The sequence below is a fragment of the Tupaia chinensis genome, unplaced genomic scaffold, assembly GCF_000334495.1.
Source record: "Tupaia chinensis unplaced genomic scaffold, TupChi_1.0 Scaffold000406_1, whole genome shotgun sequence".
Taxonomy (NCBI): Eukaryota; Metazoa; Chordata; class Mammalia; order Scandentia; family Tupaiidae; genus Tupaia; species Tupaia belangeri.
Window position 1 is genome coordinate 1624969 of NW_006159908.1, and position 27107 is coordinate 1652075.

The 27107-nt window shown below is 35.2% G+C and overlaps 1 protein-coding gene and 1 non-coding gene across 2 annotated transcripts in view; one reads left to right on the forward strand and one right to left on the reverse strand.

The window, feature by feature from the left end:
- The first annotated feature begins 873 nt into the window (after window positions 1-873).
- On the forward strand, window positions 874-937 carry LOC114008862 (small nucleolar RNA SNORD43). Its single transcript, XR_003550360.1, has one exon. It is a non-coding gene; the product is annotated as a small nucleolar RNA SNORD43 (small nucleolar RNA).
- Window positions 938-9179: 8242 nt separating this feature from the next.
- GNAT3 (G protein subunit alpha transducin 3) overlaps window positions 9180-27107 on the reverse strand; it is a 47945-nt gene continuing 30017 nt past the window's right edge. Inside the window, exons 5-8 of the mRNA XM_006154349.1 lie at window positions 26915-27043; window positions 12871-13000; window positions 12526-12679; window positions 9180-9370 (exon numbers count right to left, since the gene is read on the reverse strand). Of these exons, the coding sequence (XP_006154411.1) occupies window positions 9180-9370; window positions 12526-12679; window positions 12871-13000; window positions 26915-27043 (604 nt within the window). The remainder of the gene's footprint in view (window positions 9371-12525; window positions 12680-12870; window positions 13001-26914; window positions 27044-27107) is intronic.

The window sequence follows — 27107 nt, forward strand, 5'->3', positions numbered from 1 at the left end:
GAATTTCCTCATCTCCTGGAATCATCATACATAATTTTCTTAAGGCATTTTTATTATTTCTTCCTTCAAGAAACACATTAGTACAGAACCGGGAACTTTGAAACACACACACACACACACACACACACACACACACAGAGTAATGGAGCATACGCCTAACTCTACTTACCTAAAAGTGGATTGTCTATTTTGTGTACTGTTCACAAGGTCTAGAAAGGACTTACTGGATCATGCTATTTTTTTAAAGAGGTTTTTTGCTATAGGGTGTGTGTGCTCACCAGAAAGACAAAGAGAGACAGACAGAAAGTGAGAAATCACCCCCTGGGGGGATGGTCATGCCACAATCCCTTCTCCTCCATTCTCCTCTCGGGATCTTGGGCACACAGCACATGTGCCTGGTGTGAATTTAAGCCACTGGGTCCGGGACTCAAACTGCAGTTGACTACATGGGAGTCCAGTGACATGGCCATTACACCAACTACTGGTCCCGGGACCATGCTATTTTGGTAAGGCTAATAAAGAAGGAAATACAAGGTGATCAGATAGGTAGCAAAGACCTGGCAGCTAAGAAAACATTTACAAAAAAACCTAAAGATTGAGTTAATCAGTCAACAGGGAGAAGTAAGAAGAATGTTCTAGGAAGGAGAATGCTTTCCAATGAATTTAGATTTAAGAATAGCAAAGATGGTAAAGATCAATTAGCTTATCAAAGACATTTAAATAGTATAGCAATTGAACTTTTTTTCTATAGATATTGAAGAACAATGAAAGCATTTGAGGACCTGTAGAATAATGCTCTATATTTTATAAAGAACATTCTGGTAGTTGGGTGAAAACAGATTGGGCAAGAATGGAGGCAGTATGGATAGTTTAAGAAGATGATAAACTTACTATTGGGTGAACAGAAACTGTGTCTTGATTGTCAGGTTCTGATTTGAAAAAAAAGATAAAAAGGGAACTGTTCTAGGAATCTCTGCAAGCAAGACAAAATAGACAAGGAGTAGTGATGATGGAGAAAAGGAGAGAAGTAAATAATTAAATTTTCAACTTAAACTTTGTACCTATTGACCAGTATTTTTCCTTTCCCATAGACTGTGGTGTCCTTTTGCACAGCACAGTGACTATCATTAATAATATTTCAAAATAGCTAAAAGAATTTTAAGTGCCCTCACCACAAAGAAATGATATTCAAGGTGATAAATATGCTAATTACTCTGATTTGATGACTCTACAATATGCATATTTATGGAAATATCACTTAGTCACCCATAAATGTAAGCAATTATCAATAAATTAAAGAAAAAATTTTAAAATCTTTTAAAACAGAAATATTTAGAATATAAAATCAACAAAACTTTTTGAGTAATTTGATTTGAGATGGTAACAACAGGTAAAAGCAAAGGTAAAACCTAATCAGGTTTGAACAACTGAGAGAACTCATTACAGGATAGTCTTGGTAATTGTAAAAATTTATGAGTTTAATTATGAGAATGTTGGTATATGCTTCAAGAGGGATTTAAGATATGCATGTAGGATTTGGGAGACACAACTTTCCTGGAAAGAAATAAAGCCATGAAAGCACTTACGATTTCTAAGAATGTGTAGAATAAAGAAAGAAGATGGTCTCCAAAATATGCATAGTAATACTAATACAGGTGATCAGAGAAGTCTGAGAAGAACAGAAAGACGGGAGAGAAACCAGGGGAGTATGGCCTCTGGAAGCTAGGAGAAAAAAAACAAAACAAAACTTTTTCAGAAAAACTTGCTCAACACCTGTTGGTTCATCAGTTTATTAATACACAGATACTTGTTAAGCTCCTACTTTGTGTCAAGAAGAGCTGGGTAAAACCTGTAAATGAGCTCTGCTTTCAGGAGCTATGGTAAATGGAGAAAGAAATTTAATCCCAGCAATCACACACATAAATATTTCCCCATCGGGCCAGCTCCACGGCCTGGTGGTTAAGGGAGACAGACCACCTATGGCCAGCTGTGCAGTTTGAATCCCAGACCTAGTGACTTGAAGAATACTGTGTGTGTGTGCGTGTGCCAAAATCCAGACAGGGTGGGGAAATGGAAAAGGGATTATAGCATGCATATGCCCTATTGGGGGGTGCTTTCTCTCTTCTCTCTAGTAAGTGTATGTTCCCTCTGGAAAATAAAAAAAAGTCCCTGTAAACTAATAAATTGCAAAAATTCTGAAGAGTTATACATGTATGTATAGGTGAACTTCTATTCTGTGACATCTGAGAACCTCTGTCTCAAGAAGTGGACTCTTAAGTTCAAACTAATTAACCTAGTATCTGGAGAATGAACAGGAGCCAATAAGGCTTGGGGTAAGTGAGGACACCTGGCCAGAGGAACTGCAAGTACAAAGCACCTAATATATGAAGGTCAGGCCCATCTGACCTAAGCTTTAGGAATATTCCTGAAATTTTATTTTAGCATGACAGTGATCTAAGCTTCCAGAAGTTTTAAGACGTAAAATTTGGGCCGTCCCTATAGTACAACAGTTAAACACTGTGCAGAGAAAGCCAGATTCCACATGGCCAACCAAGGTTCAAGTCCCAGCTCTAGAGGCTTGAAAAATGCACCTGGAAAGCATGTACCAAGGATTCTGATAGGATGGAAAAGTGATGGAGGAAAAGGACTGTGGCATGACTGTCCCCATTTGAAGAGACATTCTTTCTTTCTTTCCTTTGCTATCTCTCCCTTTTTTGCGTGCATGCATGAGACCTCTGGCATTTTTTTAAAAAAAGAAGTGAAACTTTATTACTTTTGGGCAAGCAATCATACAGGGAAGGAAAGGGAGAAAGCACCCCCAATAGATTGTGGTCATGTTACACTTTTCTCTACTTATCCATCCTGCTAGGATCTGGGACATGAACACACATATACCGTGTGTGTGTGTGCGTCGCCAGGGCTAAGATCTGAATGGTGATTGGCTGTGTGAGATTCAGCTCCGTAACCACTAGGCCATGGGTCTGGTATCTACATTTCTTTCTAAATTTCTTCCTTTCATGAGAGGAGGAGAGACCCCCTCCAACCCCTGTCCCAACAGGGTCTTCTTGCTAGGCCACAGACAAACTCTATCCCCAAGCCTTTTAGCTAGCTAGGATCATGGACATAGCTGCAGACATACCCAGTGCTTTTAGGTGGGTCGAGAAACCAAATCTAGGACCGTCCCATATGACTCCAGTATTGTACACCCAACTATCCTGCCACCTGCACACCACTGCTGGGCCTATACACAGTTTTATAATAGAATTTTCTACCTTTTGTTTCAAGAGTTGGTGATAGTTATGCCACCCCACTATAGGTATTATTGCTGCACACACCAGCAGCAATAAATGTGAATAAAAATGTTGTGATGGTTTCTTAAATTGAGCAGAGACAAAGCATTTGTAGACTCATTGTGGACTGACAGACTCATTGACTCTAACTCCAAAGGAAATAAAATTATTTCTTTTGCTAGTAATTATTTCACATACCTTTTTAATATAAATGTATACCTGTATATAAATATTTTAAAAGTGGACTTAAATACTCAGATTTTCATTGTAATACAATAATTATAGGTAGCAAAGACTACTTTATTCCTTGGTTTTCTGGATGGAGTGCTTTCTATGTCAAATTTTTTATGGTAATTCTAAATAGTTGTTTTCTCCAATATAAAGCTTTTAAATGTTTAAATATAAGCATTTTCTTTTTGAAAAAAAGTTTTTCTTTGACCATGCTTCTTTTTTGGAAGAAGAAACTCACCACGATATATGTTGAAACAAACAATTTTTAATCATATATGTGTGCTAGATTTTGTTTCAATATGACCACTTTTGAACAACTGAATGTCTTTCAAATAAAATAATGGCTTTGACTGTGTCTCATATATAATATTTTTCTTTACTTGAAAAGTGTAGTGATTAGAGGGCCATTATTGCCCTATTAAGTTAATCAAGGCCTTTTGAGTTTCCTTTTTCTCTCATGTGACTCTATTTATTACTTAACAAGTGTGACAAATGTGGCTTAAAATAAACGTTGTGCTATTACTAATGAAAATGTGTTGGCAGCAACAGGGGTGGTAAAGGAAAATGCCACAGAGCACTCATTTTCCTCTTGATTTGCTGTAGTAGTGGCTGAGGGAAAGTTGTAATAAACAGAAAAATGGAATGGCGACTCTTTCAGCAGAGTGGAATTTTACTTTGATTTACTGAAAGGATACACATCAATAAGCAGGCAATTGGTTACAACTTACAAAACATAATAGTTGGCAGACATCAAATTATTTTTCTTCTATTTTTCACTGTGAGCTAATCCAGATTTGAAACACAATGCAGATGAATAAAAAAACACTTTACAAAATTAATGCATACTTAGGTTTAAATAACAGCTTAAAAATGACAGGGATAAAGTAATAAGAGCATGAGAAGAGACTGTCTACAAATTTGGAGCTATATCGATAACTTTATTAACCCTGCATTTGACTAAAATACCATATATTATGAGCATCAGAAATGACCATATACTACCGAGCTAGAAGCACAAAATGAAGAGAGTTTTATTATCCATTTCATTACAGTTATTGGTCATTTGAATTTAGTTCACATTTGGTTAGAAACACGTGTGATGTAAGTGTGCCCCCCTGTGGCTGTAGATTGGTTTGTACAAATATCACAGAGACCTAATGGAAAGAGGGCTTTCATTGGTTATATTATCTACTGAATTTTTACTTCGTCTCAAGCAGAGATCTGTCTCTCCTATTTTAAAAGTCAATCTCAGTTAAAGGATTCACAATTTCTTTCATAATTCTGATGCTTATTTTTAGTAGTCATACATTTTTTAAGGTTTGTTTCTTTCTTCTCTCCAAGTGAGACAGAGGGAAAGTGAGGGAAAGCAGGAGAGGGGCAAAGCCTCTAATGGGATCTACAATCCAGAGAGTTCAGGAAGCCCTAGATCATGCAGACATGCATGCTCAGTGTACTTATGGAGTTCTCCGGATGCTGAGCTCAAACTTTCTCATGTAAGAGACTTCCAGGCCTTGTGTTACCACTGTACCACTGCCCGGTCCTTAGGGTCCTACATTTTAGCCAATACATCTATCTCTGATTCTGAAATAGCATATCATAGTAAAGCCACATGAATCAACACAGAAGATTTTTTTAACTTGTGTACGTAGTGTTTGGTTAAGACAAACATAAGCAAATTCTCTGCAAGTGTTTAAAATACATCTTGTAATGAAATAGATTGATGGACCAGACGAGAAAATTTGTGCTAGTATAGGCCCGTGGCCTGAGAAGGTAGTTTGCTATTTATTTGATATACATAAAGACTTCATTTGCTTATAAACTTTGTTGATCAATAGGGTATTGGATATTTATAATAAATATTGGAGATTCTACAAAATTTGAAACTCCTTCTCTATAGTGATTCTTTGTAGAGTTCACAACTTTCATAATATTTTGAAATAAATGTCTTGCCTAGTTAACACTCTTCTTCATTGAACTTTCTAGTCATTAGTCTCAGGATGCAAAGTCTCATCTATGGACAGTTCATACTCTGAAAAGCTCTGCAAGGACTGGCTGTTAATGACCTCGTAGTGAGTGTAAGCCCACAGCAGACCTCTGACCGAGTGCGGTGAGCCTGCATTGGGCATGAATGAGTTAGGAGCATTAAAAATCGAATGCAGATAGGATTGGGAAAGATTATGAGTTCAGAAAAGAAGCTTCAAAGAATGGAAGAGGAACATGTCAGTGTAATCTTGTTTGGATGTGTTTGAGTGGCGTTCATATTTGTTGTTCATTTGAACATCTTTTGTTTGAACACATGTCGAGTGGCAAAAACTAAGGCTGCCTATTGGGGACACTGTAAAAGCAAGGGAGCTGACTTTATAGTCAGAAGTGGCTAATGGAAACAGGTGTTTCCATTTTAACCAATTATAACATTGCTGGTCTTACTGGGAGTTTTTTTTTGTTTTTTGTTTTTTGTTTTTTTTTTTTTTTGCAAGCTAAAAGCAATTTTTTCTATATTTTTATTTTGTTACATTTAAAAATTAGCCCAAATGTTGTCCTTCAATGCCAACTTTTAATATCAAAAGTTAAAAAGTAGGCTGGCCTCATAGTCTAGTGGTTATAGTTGGAATCCTAGCCTCAGAAGCTTGTGTGTGTCCTTGCCCCAGATCCCGAGAGGATGGAGAAATGGAGACGGGACCATGGCATGACTATACTCCACTGGAGGGTGCTTTATCCCTCTTCCTCTCTCTCTCTCTCTGGCAAGCATACATACCCTCTGGCAATTAAAAAATAGATTTAATTTTTAAGATCGTAATCATTAAGAAATAATAAAAACACCAATTTTATTTTTCCTTTACATAAAATTCTGTCTCCTTAATTAAAATTCCTGATTTGAAGAAACTTTTTTTAAGTTTAATTATGAAAAGGAATTTAGTTTTTTAAAAAAATAATCCTAAACTTAGTTCCATTGTTAGTTTGGTCATTTAACATACTTTTAAAAGTTTACAGAAAATGGTATTTCATAAATATTGATGTCTGTCACTTTTTCACAGGCTGAAGTGAAATATGTATTATTATTATTATTATTATTTTTGGCAACGTTTTCGTTATAGGGTGCATGCACTTGCCTGAAAGACAGAGAGAGACAGAGAGACAGAAAGCGAGAAATCAACCCCAAGGAGGAATATCCACGTTGCAATCCCTTCTCCTCCATTTTCCTTTTGGGATCTTGGGCACGCACGCACACGTGCCCGGCATGAGTTTAAGCCACCAGGCCTGGGACTCGAACTGCAGTTGACCACACTGGAGTCCAGGGACATAGCCATTACATCAACTGCTGGTTCCAGAATTATGTTTGTTTTTTTTTAAAGAATTATCTATTTTAATTTTATTTATTCATTTATTTTATTTTTTAATATGACCAGAGAGAGACACACACAGAGAGAGAGGGAGGGAAAGTGAGAAAGCAAGCTACCAGGTCCGGACTCGTACAGTGGTCGAGAGAGAAAGCAAGCTACCAGGTCTGGACTCGTACTGTGGTTGGCCATGTGGGAGTGTACAACACTTAACCACCACCTCATCTGCTGGTCCCCAGAATTATGTATTTTTAAATGGCAAATTGACTCATTTCTTTTTCACTTTTGTCTAGGAAGGAATCCTAAAATTGGAGTCAAAATCTAAATAATAATATTAATATTTCAAATGCCTTTTTTTTTTGTTCTAGAAAAATTTCCTCACACTGATGAAGTTAGAGTAAGGAGAAAGACAAAGCAATGGACAAAAATTATAGTATTTGTAATCCTAATTTAAAATGTCAGAGTGTCAAATGTCTTAAATCAACCCAATATCAAATATCAGATTGCTGTCACACAGATATTGATTCACAGAAGGAAAATTTTATTTAATGCTTGAATTAAATGATTATTCATTTCTGTGCCTGGCATTTTAGCTACTTAATATTTGTATATTGCAAAGGAATCTCAAATTCATTTTTAATATACTTTATTTTCTACTTGACAATATTTGTTGATAACTTCTTTGTGTTTGCAGGGGAGGGGCATAAACACTCTAGTCAAGATTACTTATTGAGCTTTGAGCTTTGGTTATTCTTATGTGTTTAGAATGGTAACGTGTTATATAATCATGATGCAGCAATACTGAGAGACAGAGATACCTAAATCCACCTGAGTGGCATATTGGCAAATTACTTAATTTTTCTTCCCTGCATTTCACTTAACTTGTAAATACCTAATTAAATTTCCTTTAAGAATCATTATACATCTTATTTATTAACCTGGTTTATAACCTGATTTGTATGTCAGTTTCTATACCTGTAGGAAAGATACATGATATTGAGACATGCTTTAAAAGTATATTTTGCAAACTTTTTAAAAAGAAAAAATCATCACCTTTTATCCATAAATGATATGGTTTGTTTGTAAGGCACCGATTTAACTTTTAAAAAGTAGGCTCTGGGGCCCAGCCAGTGGCATGGTGGTTAAAATGGCTGAATCGCACATGGCCAACTGTGTGGTTCGAGGCCCTAGACCTGGCACCTTGAAAAACATGCCAGGCACATGTTAAGGCATACCCAAAATCTCAAGAAAATGGAGAAAGGATTGTGGCATAGCCATGTCCATTGGGGGATGGTTTCTCACTTTTCCTTTTTCTCTGTCTGTCTGTCTGTCTGTCTCTGGCAAGCCCACTCACCTGACGGCAAATAAAAAAAAAAGTATGCTCTGACCATTAGAGTTCAGCAAAACATGTAAAATTAACCACTCATACTAGAATAATCCTATCTGATTATTTCTTCTACCTACTTCACAAGACCAAACATACTAGTGCTAAGACGTCAGATTATTTTTCTCTCTTGCAGTCTAGAATTCTTGTTTCAAGCCCATGTGGGCATCAATTGCAATAAAGTTCCATGCCACTGAGGAATAAAATGCAGGGAATGGGTACTCTATTGAAGAGCATTATTCAGCCTATCAAGCCTTACATTGTGAACTCAACCATATGCTTTTCCTTCTCTTCACTCAGGATGTTGCAAATAGATATATTATTGAAATGGTCAACTCTAGGTTAATTCAGCATTAAAGAGTTTTTTAAGGAAAAGAAATGTAGCAGAGAAAATTTTACACATTTATTTTACATATGTAATTTTCCATCACCAAGAATATGTGTAGCACATATTTTTCATCTGCAGCTGCTAACTAGCAGGGTTATTGACCAGTAAAATGCCTTATATCATTTGTAAATTGTCTGTAATTTAATTTAAACAGTACAGACATGGCTACGTTATCAGCAAAAACAAATGCTTTTTAATCTTTGGCCAATATAAATGGTACCAAATCCTCTGTATTTTTCACTATGCTATGATTAAAAACAGGCCACAATGCAGAAGTTTATTTCCAAAAAAATTCAGAGTCACCAATACCAATATATCAGTTTCTAGACTTGAAGATCCCCATCCTGCATGTTTCAGATTAATTGAAACTTTCACAGATACAGATAACAATACATCAAACTTTCTGCATGTGTAAAACCTTTTTGCTTTATAATGCTAGTTCTATTTCTAGATAAGGTGATAAACTATTCAAACTAAACACATCACACAGCACCTTTTTGTTTATATTTTTAAACGTACACATGAGCAAGAGTAGAAGAGAAGAGTGCTTAGAAAAGCCCACAGTCTTTTAGATTCTCTTTGATTATTATATCTGTAACTGCATCAAACACAAACTTGACGTTCTGGGTATCAGTAGCGCAGGTCATATGGGAATAGATTTCCTTATCTTCTTTTTTTAGATTCAGGTCTAGAAACTGGTTCTTGATGTAGTTCCCTGCATCTTCGAATGTATTTGGCCCTTGTTAAACAGAAAGTATAAGGAAGTAAACATTAATTGCATGTTACAAAGAATGAACTATAAATAATATCAGTAAGTGATATCAGTATGCAATTTTATCTGCTGCTATTTGATGTATAAAGGTCAAATATCAGGAATCTGTTCCACATCTTATTGGTGCTGAGAACTGTGTATACTTCATTGGAGACTGTCGATAGCTAACATGGAATCTCTGCATCAAAAATCTCATAATACAGGGACCAGCAGATGGTGTAATGGTTACATCACTGAACTCTCACATAGTTGACTGCAGTTCAAGTCCTGGACCTGGCAGCTTAAAACTCATGCTGGCTGTGTGTGAGTGTGCCCAAGATCCCAAGAGGAGAATGGAGGAGAATGGATTGTAGTGTGGCCATATCCCCAGGGGGTTGATTTCTTGCTTTCTGTCTCTGTGGTGAGCACATTCTCCCTATAGCAAAAATCTCTCTTAAAAAAAGAAAGAAAATAAAATCTCAGGATAAGCGAAAATACCAATGTATTTGCCCAACAAAGCAAAGGAGCAATCCAAACCTATAATACATGAAATGCTGTGTGTATTTGTGTTCATTTGTGAGTAGTAAATTTTTAATACAAATAAAAGAGAAAAAGAATGAAAATAATAGATACAATGTTGCAGAAGGAGATATTTGAGCTGAACCTTGAGAGACATGTAGTGGGAGAAGAGAGATGGTGTGAGTGACAGTAAAATTCACAATGGCCTGTACCACTAGATCTGAGTACAGGGCTGAGCTTTGAAGGATCTGTTTGGATGAAAATGAAAGTTTTTTGCAGAGGAATTATAGGAAATCAAATAGTATAGATAGTATGGATCACACTATAGATTATATTGTTAACTTCATGGTAAACAAAGGAGCCAAGATGAGACATGTAGGTTTAGAGCTATTCTTGACCAGTATTTAAGAGAGCAGGAGCATGATGAAGCCTATGTTTGGAAAAGTTTAATCTAGTAGTAGGATCAGTGATGCCATTGGAAAAGGCAGATATGAAATAGGTAGGCTACCAAATATAGGGCACTTGGAAAGGACCTGTTGATTGGCTTTACAACACAATATACTTCATGGGACCTGACACAGGATGGAGCAGCAGCATAAAGATTATTAGCAACATAAGATTTTTTTTCCCTGGATCCAGCAGATGGCATACTGGCTATGTTGCTGGACTCCCACGTAGTTGACCGCGGTTCGAGTCCCGGACCCAGTAGCTTAAACTCACACCGGGCACACATGTGTGCATGCCCAAGATCCCAAGAGGAGAATGGAGGAGAAGGGATTGTGGAGTGGCCAACTCCCCTGGGGGGTGATTTCTCGCTTTCTGTCTCTCTGCTTTCTGGGGGGCGCCCGGGCCTTAAAGCAAAAACCCCTAAAAAAAAAAAAAAGAGTTTTTTCTCTACTTTATTGTAACTAGGAGCAAATTTCCTAGAGGGACAATCTTTAAGACCATGTAATATGGCTAAAAACTAGCATTGGTAATTGTATATATTGGCAGGAATGTGGGGTCACAAGAACTCTTTTTCATTGCTGTTGAGAATGCAGAACTGTCACTTTGGAATAGAGTTTGGCAGTTTATTACAAAGCTAACAAATACAATCCAGCAATTGCACTCCTAATTATTTACCTAAAACATTATGTCAACACAAAACCTGCTCGTGGATGTTTATAGCAGTTTTTTTTTTCATAATTGCCAAAAATTGGAAGCAACATAGATGTCCCTTAATAGGCAAAAGGATAAGCAAACTTCAATTTGGAATGGAATTATTCAAGAATTTGAAAAATGAGCAATGAATCCACAAAGGGACATGGAGAAAACTAAATACATATTGCTAAGTGGAATAAGACAGTCAGAAAATGCTATATATAGTATAATGCCAGTTATTTGACACCTGGAAAAGGGAGAACTGTAGAAACAACAGAAAGATCAATGGTTTCCAGTGTTTAGAGGGAGGAAGGAGGTCTGAATGGGCAAAATACATGTCATCTTCAGGGCAGTGAAACTATTCTTCGTGATACTCTAATGGTGGAAACGTGAACAGCAGGTGGCAAAGCACACAGAATCATACAACACAAAGGGCAAACGCTCACTGGACTATGAACCTTAGTTAATAATATATCAGTATCTGTTCATCAATTGTAACAAATATACATCAGTGCAAGATGCAAATGACAGGGGAAACCCGGGGGGAGGGAATGGAAGAGGCAGTTTATGGGAACATTTCCATTCAAAAAATTCATTTCTGTATACACTAAAAATTGCTGTAACAAATAAACCCTTTTACTTACAAGAATAAGTATAGATAACCTATAATTATAAATCTATATTTAATTTGTATTAGTCAATATAGAATATACTCATGTTTAGTCACATGACAAATTTTGAATATATAAATGATATTATAATTATAGAAGAAAGGTATAAACACTAATTATAGAATAACTAGCATAAAGATCTGTTTTGACAGAATTTCATGTTCCTAGTAAAATCTGGGCTACCTCACATACGTAAGTGGTGAAAACTGGGCTTATATTTTTATTTAAATCATTCATATTTCCATCTTACATAATTCTATTAACAACAGAGTATCCAACTTTTCAATCTTAAAAAATAAAGTTGTTTCTGACAGAAAAACAAGCCTTCTATAGAACTTGACATTGATAGTCACTGACTGAAATTTTGGGACTTATGAAATCTGATAGAAGGGAAGATGCCACTGTTCTCAAACTTATTCACGATGTCCCTCTGAAAATAGTTAAAGAATTCTAGAACCACTGAGGTCCAGTATAGTATTGCAAGGTTTCATTAGGAGATACATTACAAATACCAATCTGGAATAAAATTTGTATTATTACAATTTGTAATGTCATACATTATATGGAACAGTATCTGTGATCTATCTAACCTCTTTCAGCCTAATTATTTAGGCTTTGCTTTAGTGTAAAAACATAAATAATACAGAAATTGTTGCTCTTTATTTATACGATTCTTTCCAGTTTGGTTAGCAAGTGACTCAAAAAATGATCAAACTCTATGTCCTTGTAACTATTAAATGTCAAGATTCAAACAAGAAAATACATGTCTATGCTGGGATTTATTACCACAGAACAAAAGGAAAAAAATCTTACCAGTGTATTCTGGAAAGCAGATACTAAGATGCACCTTAGTTACCTTTTCTTGAAAGAGATCTTTTTTGTTGAGAAACAGGACAATGGAGGTTGTTGCAAAATACTTGTGATTACAGATACTGTTAAATAGATGAAGGCTTTCATGCATTCTGTTCTGTTAGGAATAAGAGATGAGAACGTGTAGGATTATTAGTTGCTAAATCTGAATGTTGAGCATTTTAAACAAGGATCTAGAAAAAACATCCATCTTTACAAGGCCTTCACTGGGCTGAGCAGTTTAGTAGTAATGTTATCAGAAAGCACACATGTTTGATTTTACCAGGTCCTTTTTGCTTTTGAACTTACCACTTCTTCATCTTCCACCAGGACCATGTCATAGGCACTGAGTGCAGCGCAGAATATTATGCACGTGACTCCTTCAAAGCAGTGAATCCATTTCTTTCTCTCTGATCTCTGTCCACCTACATCGAACATTCTTTAAAAAAATGAACATTCTTTAAAAAAAATATTCTCCCAAATTTGCATTAATAGTTAGAATTATAAATGATTGATTCTATAGTTTTTAAATATATTTCTTTGATTTTTATTGATCATAAAATAATTTTATTTGACAACTTGCTATTCATGGATTACGGAAAAAGAAGTTCCTCTTTTGGAGGGTGGGGTATTGTCTTCCTGCAGATTAAAGTAGAATAAGTCATACACTGACTTTGAGCAACTGTGAAATTTAAAGCACTTTCAAGTTTTAGTGAAAAATCACTAGTTTTTGAGGATTTTGGTTAAAGTTTCTACATGTGCTCTTGAATGATGGTAAAGAACATTAGAAGCTACTGTAGTTCTGATAACTATGATTCATGCCTGTCGTCTTAGCTCTTTCTACATTTGTTTGAACAATTGCTCTTTGTGTTCTTTGGGCTATACACTGTGCTAGTCCTATTGATGCAAAGATGAAAAGATACCGTCAGTGTCTTCAAAGAACTTGCTGTTTGGTAGAGAGAAATTTGTTTTCACTTGTGAGGCTTCTGCTGTTCTGAATCCTACCTGCCTTTCCAAGCCTATTTCACACTACTTGTCTCTCTTTATTACAGGCTAATTGCAAGGACATTCTTTCAGTTCCTCTGATATAAACCTAATGTTTTTGATGCCTCAGGACTTTTGTACAGGCTGTCTGTCTCCTTTCCCTGTGACACAGATCTGATTCCTTCCTTACGTGAATACTACTTTTTCACCTTCAGGGTTCTGCATCATTATCTCCTCCACAAAGCAGTTTTTAAAGCCATCTTTGTAAATTGTCTCTATTTCCTATTTTCTTTTGGTGGCATCACTCTTTGTTTCCTTTACAGTAATCATCACAATCAACAACTAATTGGTTTATTTAGTTTTACATCTTCAACATCTATCACCTCTCTAACAGAATGCAACCTCAAGAAGGTAGAGACTTTATATTAGTAACTGCAACATTTTGAGTGCTTAGCTGATATATAACATATATGCAATAAATATTTGCTAAATATATGAATAGATTTCATGTTAATGGAATGGGGAGATTTTTACACAAGGCACATTTGCAAGTCATCAAAGAATGAGAGCACACAGTGTTTAAAATGAGCTAGTAATTTATATTTTTGGAAACAAATAATAATATGAAAACACTGAAATACATGGCTTAATAATTATCTACTTCCTCATTAACTTACCACTCATTCAACAAATATTTATTGAGCACTTATTATATGTCCAGTATTTAAGTTTAACCTCCAAAATCTTTTAGTTTGATGGTGGTGGTGGGGATGGTGCGTGTGTGTGTGTGTTTGTTGGGGGAATAGACTTAAGGTACCTATATAGAATAGGGAATGTAGAAGTGCATTGTAATTTAAACTGGAGTAAACAGAAACTATAAAGATGACAGATGTATAAAAACCTAAAGAGATGAGAGACTGAGCCAAGTAGATATCTGGGGAAGAATGTTTCAGGCAAAGGCAACAGAGGAAATGGAAGCAGCAAAATCTCTGAGGAGGCAGGGGCAAATCTAAGACGAGTGGCCCGCAATAGATTTACTGGAGCTTCCTTATTATATGAGAAGTTTAGATTTTATATAGCAAGCACTCGGGGACCATGAAAGATACTTAGGGAGGGAATCCGCCTATTTTGTTTGTGATTGTGTTAGATCTCTTTGATCTGGGTCCAAAAGATAGATTTAATAAAGAAGAGGCTACAGACAAAGAAAAAAAGTTATGGGGCTATTGTAATAATATGAACTTGAAATATTAATACCGAAAAACATCCAAGCTACATAGACTTTAAGGGTAATAACTGTACTTGGAATAATAAATGTTTACTAGCTGACCTAACCAGAGAACGGATATATAAAACTAAAATTCCTCAAATATAGGAAATCACTATACACATCAATACAAAAATCACTCTCTTCAATAGTAGATTAAGAGCTGCTATTGACAGGAATGAAAGATGATTTCTCCATTTCCTTCTCTTTATCTCTATCTCTGGGAGTGCACATGCTCTATAGCAAAACAAACAAACAAACAAAAACTTACAATATTAAAGATACTAGTTCAGGGTTCAATAGTTAAGTGAGCCGGAAATTTAAACTCAGTGTCAATAAAGACTATTGTATATACTACCTATTACTAAACACATATACAAAATGAATGAAGAAATCAAAATTTTACTCTACGTTATATCATGTAAAAATTAGCCAATAAATTGAGTTCTTAAAACTCAGTCAACATTCCTAAGGAGGCAAACATAGTAAATATGCATTTAGACATTTAAATTTTGGTCAAATGGCTTGTTAATCTGTGTGTTGTCAAACAGGTCACTGGGTTAAAAAATGTATTCCCCCCCCTTTCTGGATTGTTTTGTTCTATTTTTTAAATGAAGGCAGTATAGACTTTCTGCATTCCAGGTGTGTATATTCTCCATTTGATTAGATGAATATATTATAGATTATTCACTGGGAAAGAGCCTCCATAGTTCTTGCCTCCTCTTTTCTTTAATTTCCTCCTTAGGGTTTGCTTAATAGAAAAGTAATCATGAAACCCAGACAAAGGTAATCAGATAAATTGAATGTTTGTACAAAGAGAGCCCAATTTTCAATTTCCACAGCCCGAATGGTAGTGCTCTAGGAACCAAACTCCAGGACCATTTGGTTCAGTTTCCTGTATTGGGGCCAGCAGGTGGAATGGTGATTAAGGTGCTGGACTCCCGCATGGCTGACCTGGGTTTGAGTACCAGGCCTGGAGGCTTGCTTTCTCACTTTCCTACTGCCTGTCTCTCTCTCTGGTGAGTGTACATGCCCTACAGCAAAATTTAAAATAACAATAAGTAAAATTAAATAAATAATTCTAAATAAATTTGCACTAGCCCTGGTGGCATTTTGTCCTGCCATCTGTTTTTCTTTGTTTTTATGACCAACAATCCAAGTTTCTTCCATTTATTGATACTTTGTTCTTTTAATAACATTTACATTACTAATTAGATTATATTTAAATATTAAAAGTCAAAGAAAGTCCTTCTTTTCCTAAATTGATTTTGTATAATTGCTCAGATTTTCTGGATGGTGACCAATATTTAATTTCAGGGAGGATAATCTTATTTCTCTCACACAGATTTTTTTTTTTTTGCTTATTTATGGCAAAAGGTACCTAACAGTAAAAACAATAAAAACAATCAAGAAATGAGAATTCTAATTTATGGACTTTATAAATGCCTCAGAAAAAGAGAAAAAGGAACTTCATATATTCTTTACACATTTCTATAATATAATGGTCTCACATGAAGAATCTCAGCTAAAAATCAGAGAAAGAGCAAATCCAGTGATCTCACTGGCTTTGTCTTGACTTTCACTGATAACTGAGCTTCTTTATGGTTTACACATGATATATTAATCCCCATGTGTAAGAGGTAACAATTATCTTCAGGTAAGCATATACAACTATGATAAATAACAATAGTGGAAATACTACTGCAAAGTTGTTTAAAAGTCAGATTCTGAAACTAATAGGTGGCGTGGTGGTTAAGGCGCTGGACTCCCACAGGGCTGACAGTGGTTTGAGTACCAGACCTGGTGACTTGCTTTTTACTTTCTCTTTCTTTCTCTGTCTTTCTCTGGCGAATACACATGACCTATAGCAAATTTAAAAATAATAATAAATAAAATTAAATAATTCATTTAAAAGTAAGATCCCAAATATATATTCTCCCTGAGAAATAGATTCATATCTATGATTTTATTTGCTCCTCATAATTCATTGCATCAGAAGGGAAAATAGTATTACACCCATTTTGCAAGTGAAGAGACCAAGTCTTTGAGAGGCTAAAGGATTTGTTCCCAAAGCCAAAATTAGTAAGAGGCAGAACTTATGTAATATGACCCTTAGTCCGGTGTTCTTTCAGTATATCATGCAACTTTCAGTAAACATGTTTTCACAAGCTTAGCTTTGCCAAGGAGGGGAGGACAAAGATTACTTGTGAGCATTTTACTCATATTGATAAAATGGCTTCTGACAGTCTATTGTAGATAAAATGCTTATAATCTTCTCACTTTATTACTCACTCGATAAACAGTATAGTTTTTCTATGCAGATTGACGTAGGAGACATAAGTCCAGGGAACATTATAGATTTCTCTAACACCATCTGCCATTATTGAACTGAAACACTCATTAGCAAAATTAGCTTTTATAGTGAGTTTTCTAGATATTATGTTAGCTCCCCAAAAAGTTACATGTTGTTTTACTGTTATTATAGTCATTTATTTTCATATATCTCATTTCAATTAGAATATTTTCTCTAAATTTTCCTTTAAGCCTTATTTTACAAAGGTATAAAGTATTACAACCTATTAAAACACTTTGGAAATTTCCAAAGTGGGATATTTACTTATGTATTTGATTGGAGACATAATTCTCTTTTATACATGAAAACAAAACACAAACAAAACTAAAAAACTCCACTGTGACCATTCCGTGAAAAACAAAATCAGAGAATAACATGTATACTTGCTGCCTCAACATTTGAACTTGTCAAATGTAATGAACAAGTAACAAAGGGAGTTAACATGCTTAAATACCTTAATTCCCTGAATAAAGTAAGTGAACCCTTAATGATACTGAATAGAACCACAGTCCTCATTTTTGGTAAGAGATTTTTTTTTTTGGTGGGGGTAATAAATAATTTCTTATTATGTCTGATATTTAGAATTCTTAAAATTAAAAAGAAGTAACTGCTATTTATGATGTAGTTAGAAATCAAAAGGCGATACTTTGGTAACAGAGTATTGATTATTTATTTATTGCACTTGACAGTATTATAGAGTAAGCCATCAGAGTTTTATGGCTTTATATTAAACAGTTGACTAAACAGTTGCATTTTATAGTTCTATTTAAGCAGCTGGTAAAGCTGCTTTATGGGTTTAGGTGAAACAATAGGCTAAATATTTGACCACCCAAGATTATTCACACTTTATATCAGAATAGATTATTATGAAATAATCTGCCCTTTATGATTGTCACAAAATTATTACCTAATCGAAGACAGCTAAAAAATTCAATAATTCCTTTGCAACTAATTTATTTATTGGATGTCTTTGTTTATCCTATAAGCTTGGGACTATTTTTGAAAAACCAGTTACTGACATTTTCTGCTTATATAGTTGATGATCTAAAATGAAGATGCAATCTAAGGTATGGTGGATGGTAGCATAGCAGTGAAACAAGACTGTGAGGCTGACCCACATTGGAAGGTTCTGGTTTGCTACACAAAACTTCCCTGCTCATGCCAGGCCTGTGATACCTATGATCTGGGGCCATTCAATGAAGCTGGGGTAGATAACAATCTCTCTCAATTTCTAGCTCATTGAAGAAATAAATGAACTTAAAAACCTAAAAAGCTCGATTCCTTTTTTTTTTTTAATTGAATCTGAGTAGGCATTTATTTTGAACCGTTCTGTTGGGTGGTAATTATTCAAGATGTTTGCTTTATCAGAGTTGGTATAACTTCTTAAGATAATTACAGTTGAAAAGGTCAATAGATAGGTCAGTGTTATCACTACCCAGCCAGAGCAAGATGGTCTAACCACACAGCTCTCTTGTGCTGATTCTTGATGCAAAGGATATGCATAGGGCTCTTTGTAAATTCCCTAACTGTGCATGGTTAAGCAATGGAATTCAAAGGATTTATAGGGGACAGTAGTGGGTTTACTGTTACAGTAGTGCAGTAACAAAATAGGATGTTTGTGAGGCAATCCTACATGGCTTGATTACTGGTTCAAGTTTGGAGATCTCCTTGAGTATTCTAGGCACAAGCTTGCCCATGATCTGGGGCTGGCTGAGGCTGGGGTTGGATCATGGATCAGGGTGCTATCTCTCTGACTCCCTGTCTCACTCATGGAAGTAATAAATAACCTTTTAAAAAGCCCAATTTTTTTTTAAAAAGAGGATTTATAACCACAGGGAGATAAAGTAGAGGATTTATAACCACAGGGAGATAAAGTTTTGAAATCCTTATAACTGTTAATACCATTATATACTTTCTATTAAGTGTGTGTTTGTGGACACATGTGTATATGCCCACTAGATAATTCTTTCATTAATGAATAAGGGAATTCATCAAGTCTTTAAAATAAATTATGTTACTAAAATAAATTAGACATCATATTATATAATTTGATATTTCATAATTAATCATGAACATAACTAAACAAGTAAACATGAGTGGACTTCCAACAGCTTGTGTAAAAATTGGAATTAAAGTATGAGTTTATTTTGGCGCAGTAAAATTTTGAAATCTATGTATACTTTTTCATAATAGGCATTTTTCATGAACGAGCATTTTACTCATATTGATAAAATGGCTTCTGACAGTCTATTGTAGATAAAATGCTTATAATCTTCTCACTTTATTACTCACTCGATAAACAGTATAGTTTTTCTATGCAGATTGACGTAGGAGACATAAGTCCAGGGAACATTATAGATTTCTCTAACACCATCTGCCATTATTGAACTGAAACACTCATTAGCAAAATTAGCTTTTATAGTGAGTTTTCTAGATATTATGTTAGCTCCCCAAAAAGTTACATGTTGTTTTACTGTTATTATAGTCATTTATTTTCATATATCTCATTTCAATTAGAATATTTTCTCTAAATTTTCCTTTAAGCCTTATTTTACAAAGGTATAAAGTATTACAACCTATTAAAACACTTTGGAAATTTCCAAAGTGGGATATTTACTTATGTATTTGATTGGAGACATAATTCTCTTTTATACATGAAAACAAAACACAAACAAAACTAAAAAACTCCACTGTGACCATTCCGTGAAAAACAAAATCAGAGAATAACATGTATACTTGCTGCCTCAACATTTGAACTTGTCAAATGTAATGAACAAGTAACAAAGGGAGTTAACATGCTTAAATACCTTAATTCCCTGAATAAAGTAAGTGAACCCTTAATGATACTGAATAGAACCACAGTCCTCATTTTTGGTAAGAGATTTTTTTTTTTGGTGGGGGTAATAAATAATTTCTTATTATGTCTGATATTTAGAATTCTTAAAATTAAAAAGAAGTAACTGCTATTTATGATGTAGTTAGAAATCAAAAGGCGATACTTTGGTAACAGAGTATTGATTATTTATTTATTGCACTTGACAGTATTATAGAGTAAGCCATCAGAGTTTTATGGCTTTATATTAAACAGTTGACTAAACAGTTGCATTTTATAGTTCTATTTAAGCAGCTGGTAAAGCTGCTTTATGGGTTTAGGTGAAACAATAGGCTAAATATTTGACCACCCAAGATTATTCACACTTTATATCAGAATAGATTATTATGAAATAATCTGCCCTTTATGATTGTCACAAAATTATTACCTAATCGAAGACAGCTAAAAAATTCAATAATTCCTTTGCAACTAATTTATTTATTGGATGTCTTTGTTTATCCTATAAGCTTGGGACTATTTTTGAAAAACCAGTTACTGACATTTTCTGCTTATATAGTTGATGATCTAAAATGAAGATGCAATCTAAGGTATGGTGGATGGTAGCATAGCAGTGAAACAAGACTGTGAGGCTGACCCACATTGGAAGGTTCTGGTTTGCTAACCAAAACTTCACTGCTCATGCCAGGCCTGTGATACCTATGATCTGGGGCCATTCAATGAAGCTGGGGTAGATAACAATCTCTCTCAATTTCTAGCTCATTGAAGAAATAAACGAACTTAAAAACCTAAAAAGCTCGATTCCTTTTTTTTTTTTAATTGAATCTGAGTAGGCATTTATTTTGAACCGTTCTGTTGGGTGGTAATTATTCAAGATGTTTGCTTTATCAGAGTTGGTATAACTTCTTAAGATAATTACAGTTGAAAAGGTCAATAGATAGGTCAGTGTTATCACTACCCAGCCAGAGCAAGATGGTCTAACCACACAGCTCTCTTGTGCTGATTCTTGATGCAAAGGATATGCATAGGGCTCTTTGTAAATTCCCTAACTGTGCATGGTTAAGCAATGGAATTCAAAGGATTTATAGGGGACAGTAGTGGGTTTACTGTTACAGTAGTGCAGTAACAAAATAGGATGTTTGTGAGGCAATCCTACATGGCTTGATTACTGGTTCAAGTTTGGAGATCTCCTTGAGTATTCTAGGCACAAGCTTGCCCATGATCTGGGGCTGGCTGAGGCTGGGGTTGGATCATGGATCAGGGTGCTATCTCTCTGACTCCCTGTCTCACTCATGGAAGTAATAAATAACCTTTTAAAAAGCCCAATTTTTTTTTAAATAAGAGATTACTAACGGCACAAGCTTGAAGTAGAGGATTTATAACCACAGGGAGATAAAGTTTTGAAATCCTTATAACTGTTAATACCATTATATACTTTCTATTAAGTGTGTGTTTGTGGACGCATGTGTATATGCCCACTAGATAATTCTTTCATTAATGAATAAGGGAATTCATCAAGTCTTTAAAATAAATTATGTTACTAAAATAAATTAGACATCATATTATATAATTTGATATTTCATAATTAATCATGAACATAACTAAACAAGTAAACATGAGTGGACTTCCAACAGCTTGTGTAAAAATTGGAATTAAAGTATGAGTTTATTTTGGCGCAGTAAAATTTTGAAATCTATGTATACTTTTTCATAATAGGCATTTTTCATGAACTCTTTGAAAACCCCTCATAGTTTATATGAGTTACTGCTTTGTGAGATCTAATAGAGAATGACAAAGCTAAATTCAGATGTAGCTGCTGGGTAGACAATGAGACTCCTCAGCTGAGATGACTCATACATGACACGAATGGATACAGAGTACATGACTCAACTTCATATTTTAGGAAAACTGCACTCTATCTCATATCATAGATCTGCTCAAACATTCTTGAAAACAGTTATGTTCAATATACAAAATATAAAGCTTTTTGTTGTAATCATTGTTGACCTTTTTCCTTTGGTTTCCATATGGTTTCAAGTCCTTTTAATACTGTTTTATAATCATAGAAGTATTATGGAGCAAGTTACTTCTCTATAATTGTTCAAAAAATCCATGTAAATCTATTTCTAAGTAACTTGTTCTGAGCTATTATTCTATTAACAATGCAAAGGCTCACATTCGCATTGCCTTTGCCATGCATAGTACTTCAACATCTGTAGAAATAATTAATTTTACCAGTTTGACATTTGGAATTTCGGTTTGATAAGAACTCTAAGGTAATTTCCATTAAATTAGATGATACACAAAGATGATACAGTCTAGTGGCAGAGACAATTTTTCATTTTGGTGCTCCTGTTTAAAATTCTAGAGTTCTCTAATTTAATATGTAAATTAAGTCCTTAGTTTTAAATAGTCATAGGATGATTTATGCTATGCAAATACAAGTGAATGTTAATGTAATATATTTTAATACCCGAGTGCTTGCTGAAGTGAAGTTCAAAGGTACATTATTTTCATACTTCCTATTTTGAAATACTACCGAATTTTGTACTATAAAAGCCTGTGTACTCCTAGATGATCCTATTTGGCACTTGAAAGAAAAGTGATTTAACTGTGAAAATTTATTAAAGGATTAGTATATCCCAAATGCTGTGAGTAAACTTGCATTTGAGTAAGGAGTTAATGTAGCCTTCATTCTTGGGCCTTATCAAAGATACCTTTAATAACATACTGTCTTGAGTCAGAAGGAAAGCAAAGCTTCTCAAGAAAACGAAACAGTTCAAAACAAGTTTTGGTGGATGGAAAAGAGGTCGTAAGTGCAGAGCAAAGAGAAAGTTATATTAAAATAATTCCAGGGCCAGCCTATGGCGCAGTGGTTAAGATCCTACATGACTGAAGTGCAATTCAGTCCTGGACAGGCCTCTTGAGAAACATGTTGGGCATGTGTGTATGTGTGCCCAGAATCCGGTAAGGAGGAGAAACGAAGGAGAAAGGATTACAGTGTGTAAGGATTACATGCTTCGTGGGAGGTGCTTTCTCACTTTCCCTTTCTGTGTGTCTCTGTGAGCATATCAGGCAAAATTAAAAAAAAAAAAAAGATAAAATAATTCCAAGTGAGCTTCACTATCTAATTCATAAGCTCCTTATTTTGAACATTGATGCTACAATAAAGAATTAGTAAGACCTTTCTCATTCTTTCATTAGAGTGAAGGTAGAATAAATCACCTTCCCATTTCACCTAAGACAGTGCTTCACAATTCTCACCCCAGAACTACAAAAGGACTGAAAAAAGTCATCAGGCACTAATACACCAATGTGGGTTTGGAGGTCTAATCTCAAGAGGCCTATCATGAGGGGAATATATTCTAAAGTAATATTCATTTTTTATAAAATATATAAATGTTGGATTCTATTAAAATATGTTGTAATTAAGTTTTAATTTTTTTAAGAGAGATTTTTGCTATAGAGTGTATGTGCTTGCTGGAGAGATGGAGAGAGACAGAGAGAGAGAGAGAGAGAGAAATCATTCCACAGGGGGAATGACCATACTGCAGTCCCTTCTCTTTCATTCTGCTGGGATTTTGGGCACCCATACACTTGTGCCCAAAGTGACTTTCAAGTTTCCTGGTCCGGAACTCAAACCATGGTCAGCCATGTTGGAGTTGATTGCCTTAACAACTATGCCAAATATAATTAAGTTTTAAAAATTTATGATTATTTATATTACTAGGTACTGAGGAAAATAGATGTCCCAGGAAATGAATATGATTTTCTAAGGTTTTGCGTTTTTATTGGGAATCATCTTGTATGCTAGGCTTAGAAGCACTGACTTGTGAAATATCACAGGGTCCTGCTACCTCAAAGATATTTTCCCAACAGGCTATCATTTTATCCTTCCTACCCTTCATCTCTCTGAAAGGAATTATAAATAACCAACAATATTAGAAGTGGCACTTACTTCAGAGTAAAATAATGGTTTCTACCCCACTTTATCTAATAAACCATCAGTGCCATACAGTGTTAAGGAGTGTGGTCTTTGAAGACAGATAGATGTGCATTTTAATTCTATGTCTTGCACTTTTGTGTAAGACCTTGGGGAAAGATTTCACCTTTTGTTTGACTCCATTCCTTATTTTTTTATCCTATATAAGAATAACAAAAACCAGCTTACGTTAGTGTGATGGAGTAAAGATGGTGTGCAAAGAGTGCTTGTTATAGTGCATTTACTCATTCAGCAAAAAACGACTATAAGCTTACTCTGAGCTAGCCAATGATAGCACAGGAGGTAGAATGGTAAACACACATGGGCCCTGGTATCCTGGAGCAAATAGAAACAAAAAGAGCCAACTATCAAACATATAAAGCATTTTCAAGTATTGGTAAGTTAAAAAACAAAAACAGAAACAAGAAAAATGGAAAGTAGTTTGATGTATGAATATTTTATTAGTAAGTTAACAAACAAAAACAAAAACTGGAAAGTAGTGTGATGTATGAATATTTTAATGGTGATAGCTCACACTGGTATGGCTAGTAAGAATTGTTTCTTTGCATTTATTTCCAATTCTGCATTTAGGGACGTCATGTGGGTAGACTGCAATTGCCAATGGTGGGAGTACATATATTGGGGAACTTCTCAAGGGCTACAAATAAGCCCTCTCCCCAACCACCCCTTCCCACGTATCTTTCCTCATTGCTGTAGAGTGTCTGTTTTTAAGTGTCTACCAGCAGGCTGGTGGGTATAATCCTGACAGGGATATGTAGGGCTGATAAGTAATCAGAACACTCAAGGCTTTGTGAGGGAATGATATTTAATTTGGGATTTGAGGAAAAGAAGGAGATATTACTTGCAGGTATCTGTGTCAAAGATAACAGCAAGTGTAAAGGCTTGGAATGTTTAAGAAAAGATATATAAACAAGAAAATTTATGAGAGTAATATTTCTGAGAAGAAACTAAATTGGTTGGTGTCATCGGGAGTGACCAGAGTTGTAAGTTTCTAGGTGTTCACAAAGTGACAATAATTGTCGAGCCTGGCATTTGACCCAGACAATTCCAATAGTTAATGTAAATAAGCTACATCAGGTTCTAAATCTCTGGAACTTTACTTCCTCTAATTCTCGCAACAAATTTATTAGACAAGTAAGGAAAGGGTGGCTGTGTACTTTACTAATACTGGAGAATCTGAGATGGAAACTTTGACCTGCCTGATCTCAAGGCACACAGTCAATTATGTTCTGTTTCAGTGACAAATTTGGAGAAAATAATGAAAAGTAAGACTGAAAAAGAGATCTTCAAAGATGTTTTGACAGAAGTGGGTGGGGAAGAGAGGAGAGGAAATTGGAATTAGACTCCCAAAAGAAAACTCCAAAAGCTGGATTAAAGATCAGGAGACTAGACAAAGTAGTTGTCAAAGAGGAACTACATAGTAGTGGAGCCAGGACTCGGGAAGGAATTTTCTTACATTTACCAAGAGAGGTTACTGACCCCAAGCTATGGAGTCACTTTGCCCTGCTTTGATCTTTGGTTTGCCTTTCAGGAAACTATTTATGGGGTTATGGACTGACCCCAAGCTATGGAGTCACTTTGCCCTGATCTTTGGTTCGCCTTTCAGGAAACTATTTATGGGGTTATGGGGTTGAACTGTCAATATAAAATTTGAAGCAATTTCTTTCATATTAATTGAAAATGTCCCGTTTATATAATAGCTACTCTAATTAGACATGTATAACTTTTTTTAATACTTTAATTATTTAAAAGCTTTTATTCCACTGAAGCAAATTTTATGATATTATTTTATGATAACGTTTTCTTACTTTTTCTTCACAAATGAGTACAAACAATTTGTTGCTATTTCTACAGTTTTCCTACTGTTTAAAATGTTCTTGGGACCAGCAGATTGTGTAATTGTTATGTCTCTGGACTCTCATATAGCTGACAGCTGTTCAAGTCCAGGAACTGGCGACTTAAAACTCACACTGGGCACGTGTGCGTGCATGACCAAAATCCAGAGAGGAGAATGGAGGAAAAGGGATTGCATGTGACCATACCTCTGGGGGATGATTTCTCACTTTCTGTCTCTCTGTCTCTCCAGCAAGCACATGTGTCCTACAGCAAAAATATCTCTTAAAAATAAAAAAAGATTGGGGCTGGCAGGTGGTGTGGTGATTAAGGTGCTGGACTCCCACATGACTGACTGTGGTTTAAGACCCAGATCTGGTGACTTGATTTCTCACTTTCCCTTTCTCTCTCACTCTCTGTCTCTCTCTCTCTCTCTCTCTGGTCAAATGAAAAATAATAATAATAATAAATAAAATAATTATTTAAAAAATAAAAAAAGAGTTCTTGTTGGATGCATTGATGGCCTCCAGTAGAAATTTTCTGAAAGTCTTGATAATGCAATAACAATAAAAATAATGCCTCTTTTCCATACCTGAAACATGCTTATAAAATGTTTCTTGTTATTCTAGTACATACTACCGCATTCAAATAATTTTTAAAATTATTTGCATTTTTTTTTAAATTGAGGAAACAAATTTTGTAGGAATATTTCAATCAAATGGGAAAATAGGAAGGCAAAGGAAATAGGATCTGTGGCACCTGTGGCTTAAATATTATTTAAATACATTTTCTCCCCTTCTCCCTCCCCCCACAAAGTACAGTCAATTTAAAGTATGAGGACAGTCAAACTGAGCCCCCACCTCCCGGCTGGACACTGAAGCATGTGAGCCTGGAAAGAAAGATGAGGTCAGGGTGAAGGTGGGTGAAGGGCTCCAGAATACAAAAAGGACAGTGGTACGGGAAGGAAACTAGGCCCAGTGAGCACGTCTGGGGATTCACAGCACCTGAATTTCTCAGCTTTTCTGCGTGAGAAATATTGAGTCTGATGTGTACTCTTGTCTGTAATTAGAAGGCTTTTAATCGTACCTGAAGTGCAAGTCTTTGAAGGAGAATTGAGTTTCAATAATTCCAGTCGTTTTCACTCGAGAATGTAGAACATCTTGCTCGTTCGGCACATACCCAGGAGCTGTTATTCTGTCTAAGTCATTAAGGTAGCTAATAAGACAAACACAAGTCATATATACTTTTTACTTTGTACTTGAAGACAACTGTGTTCAGT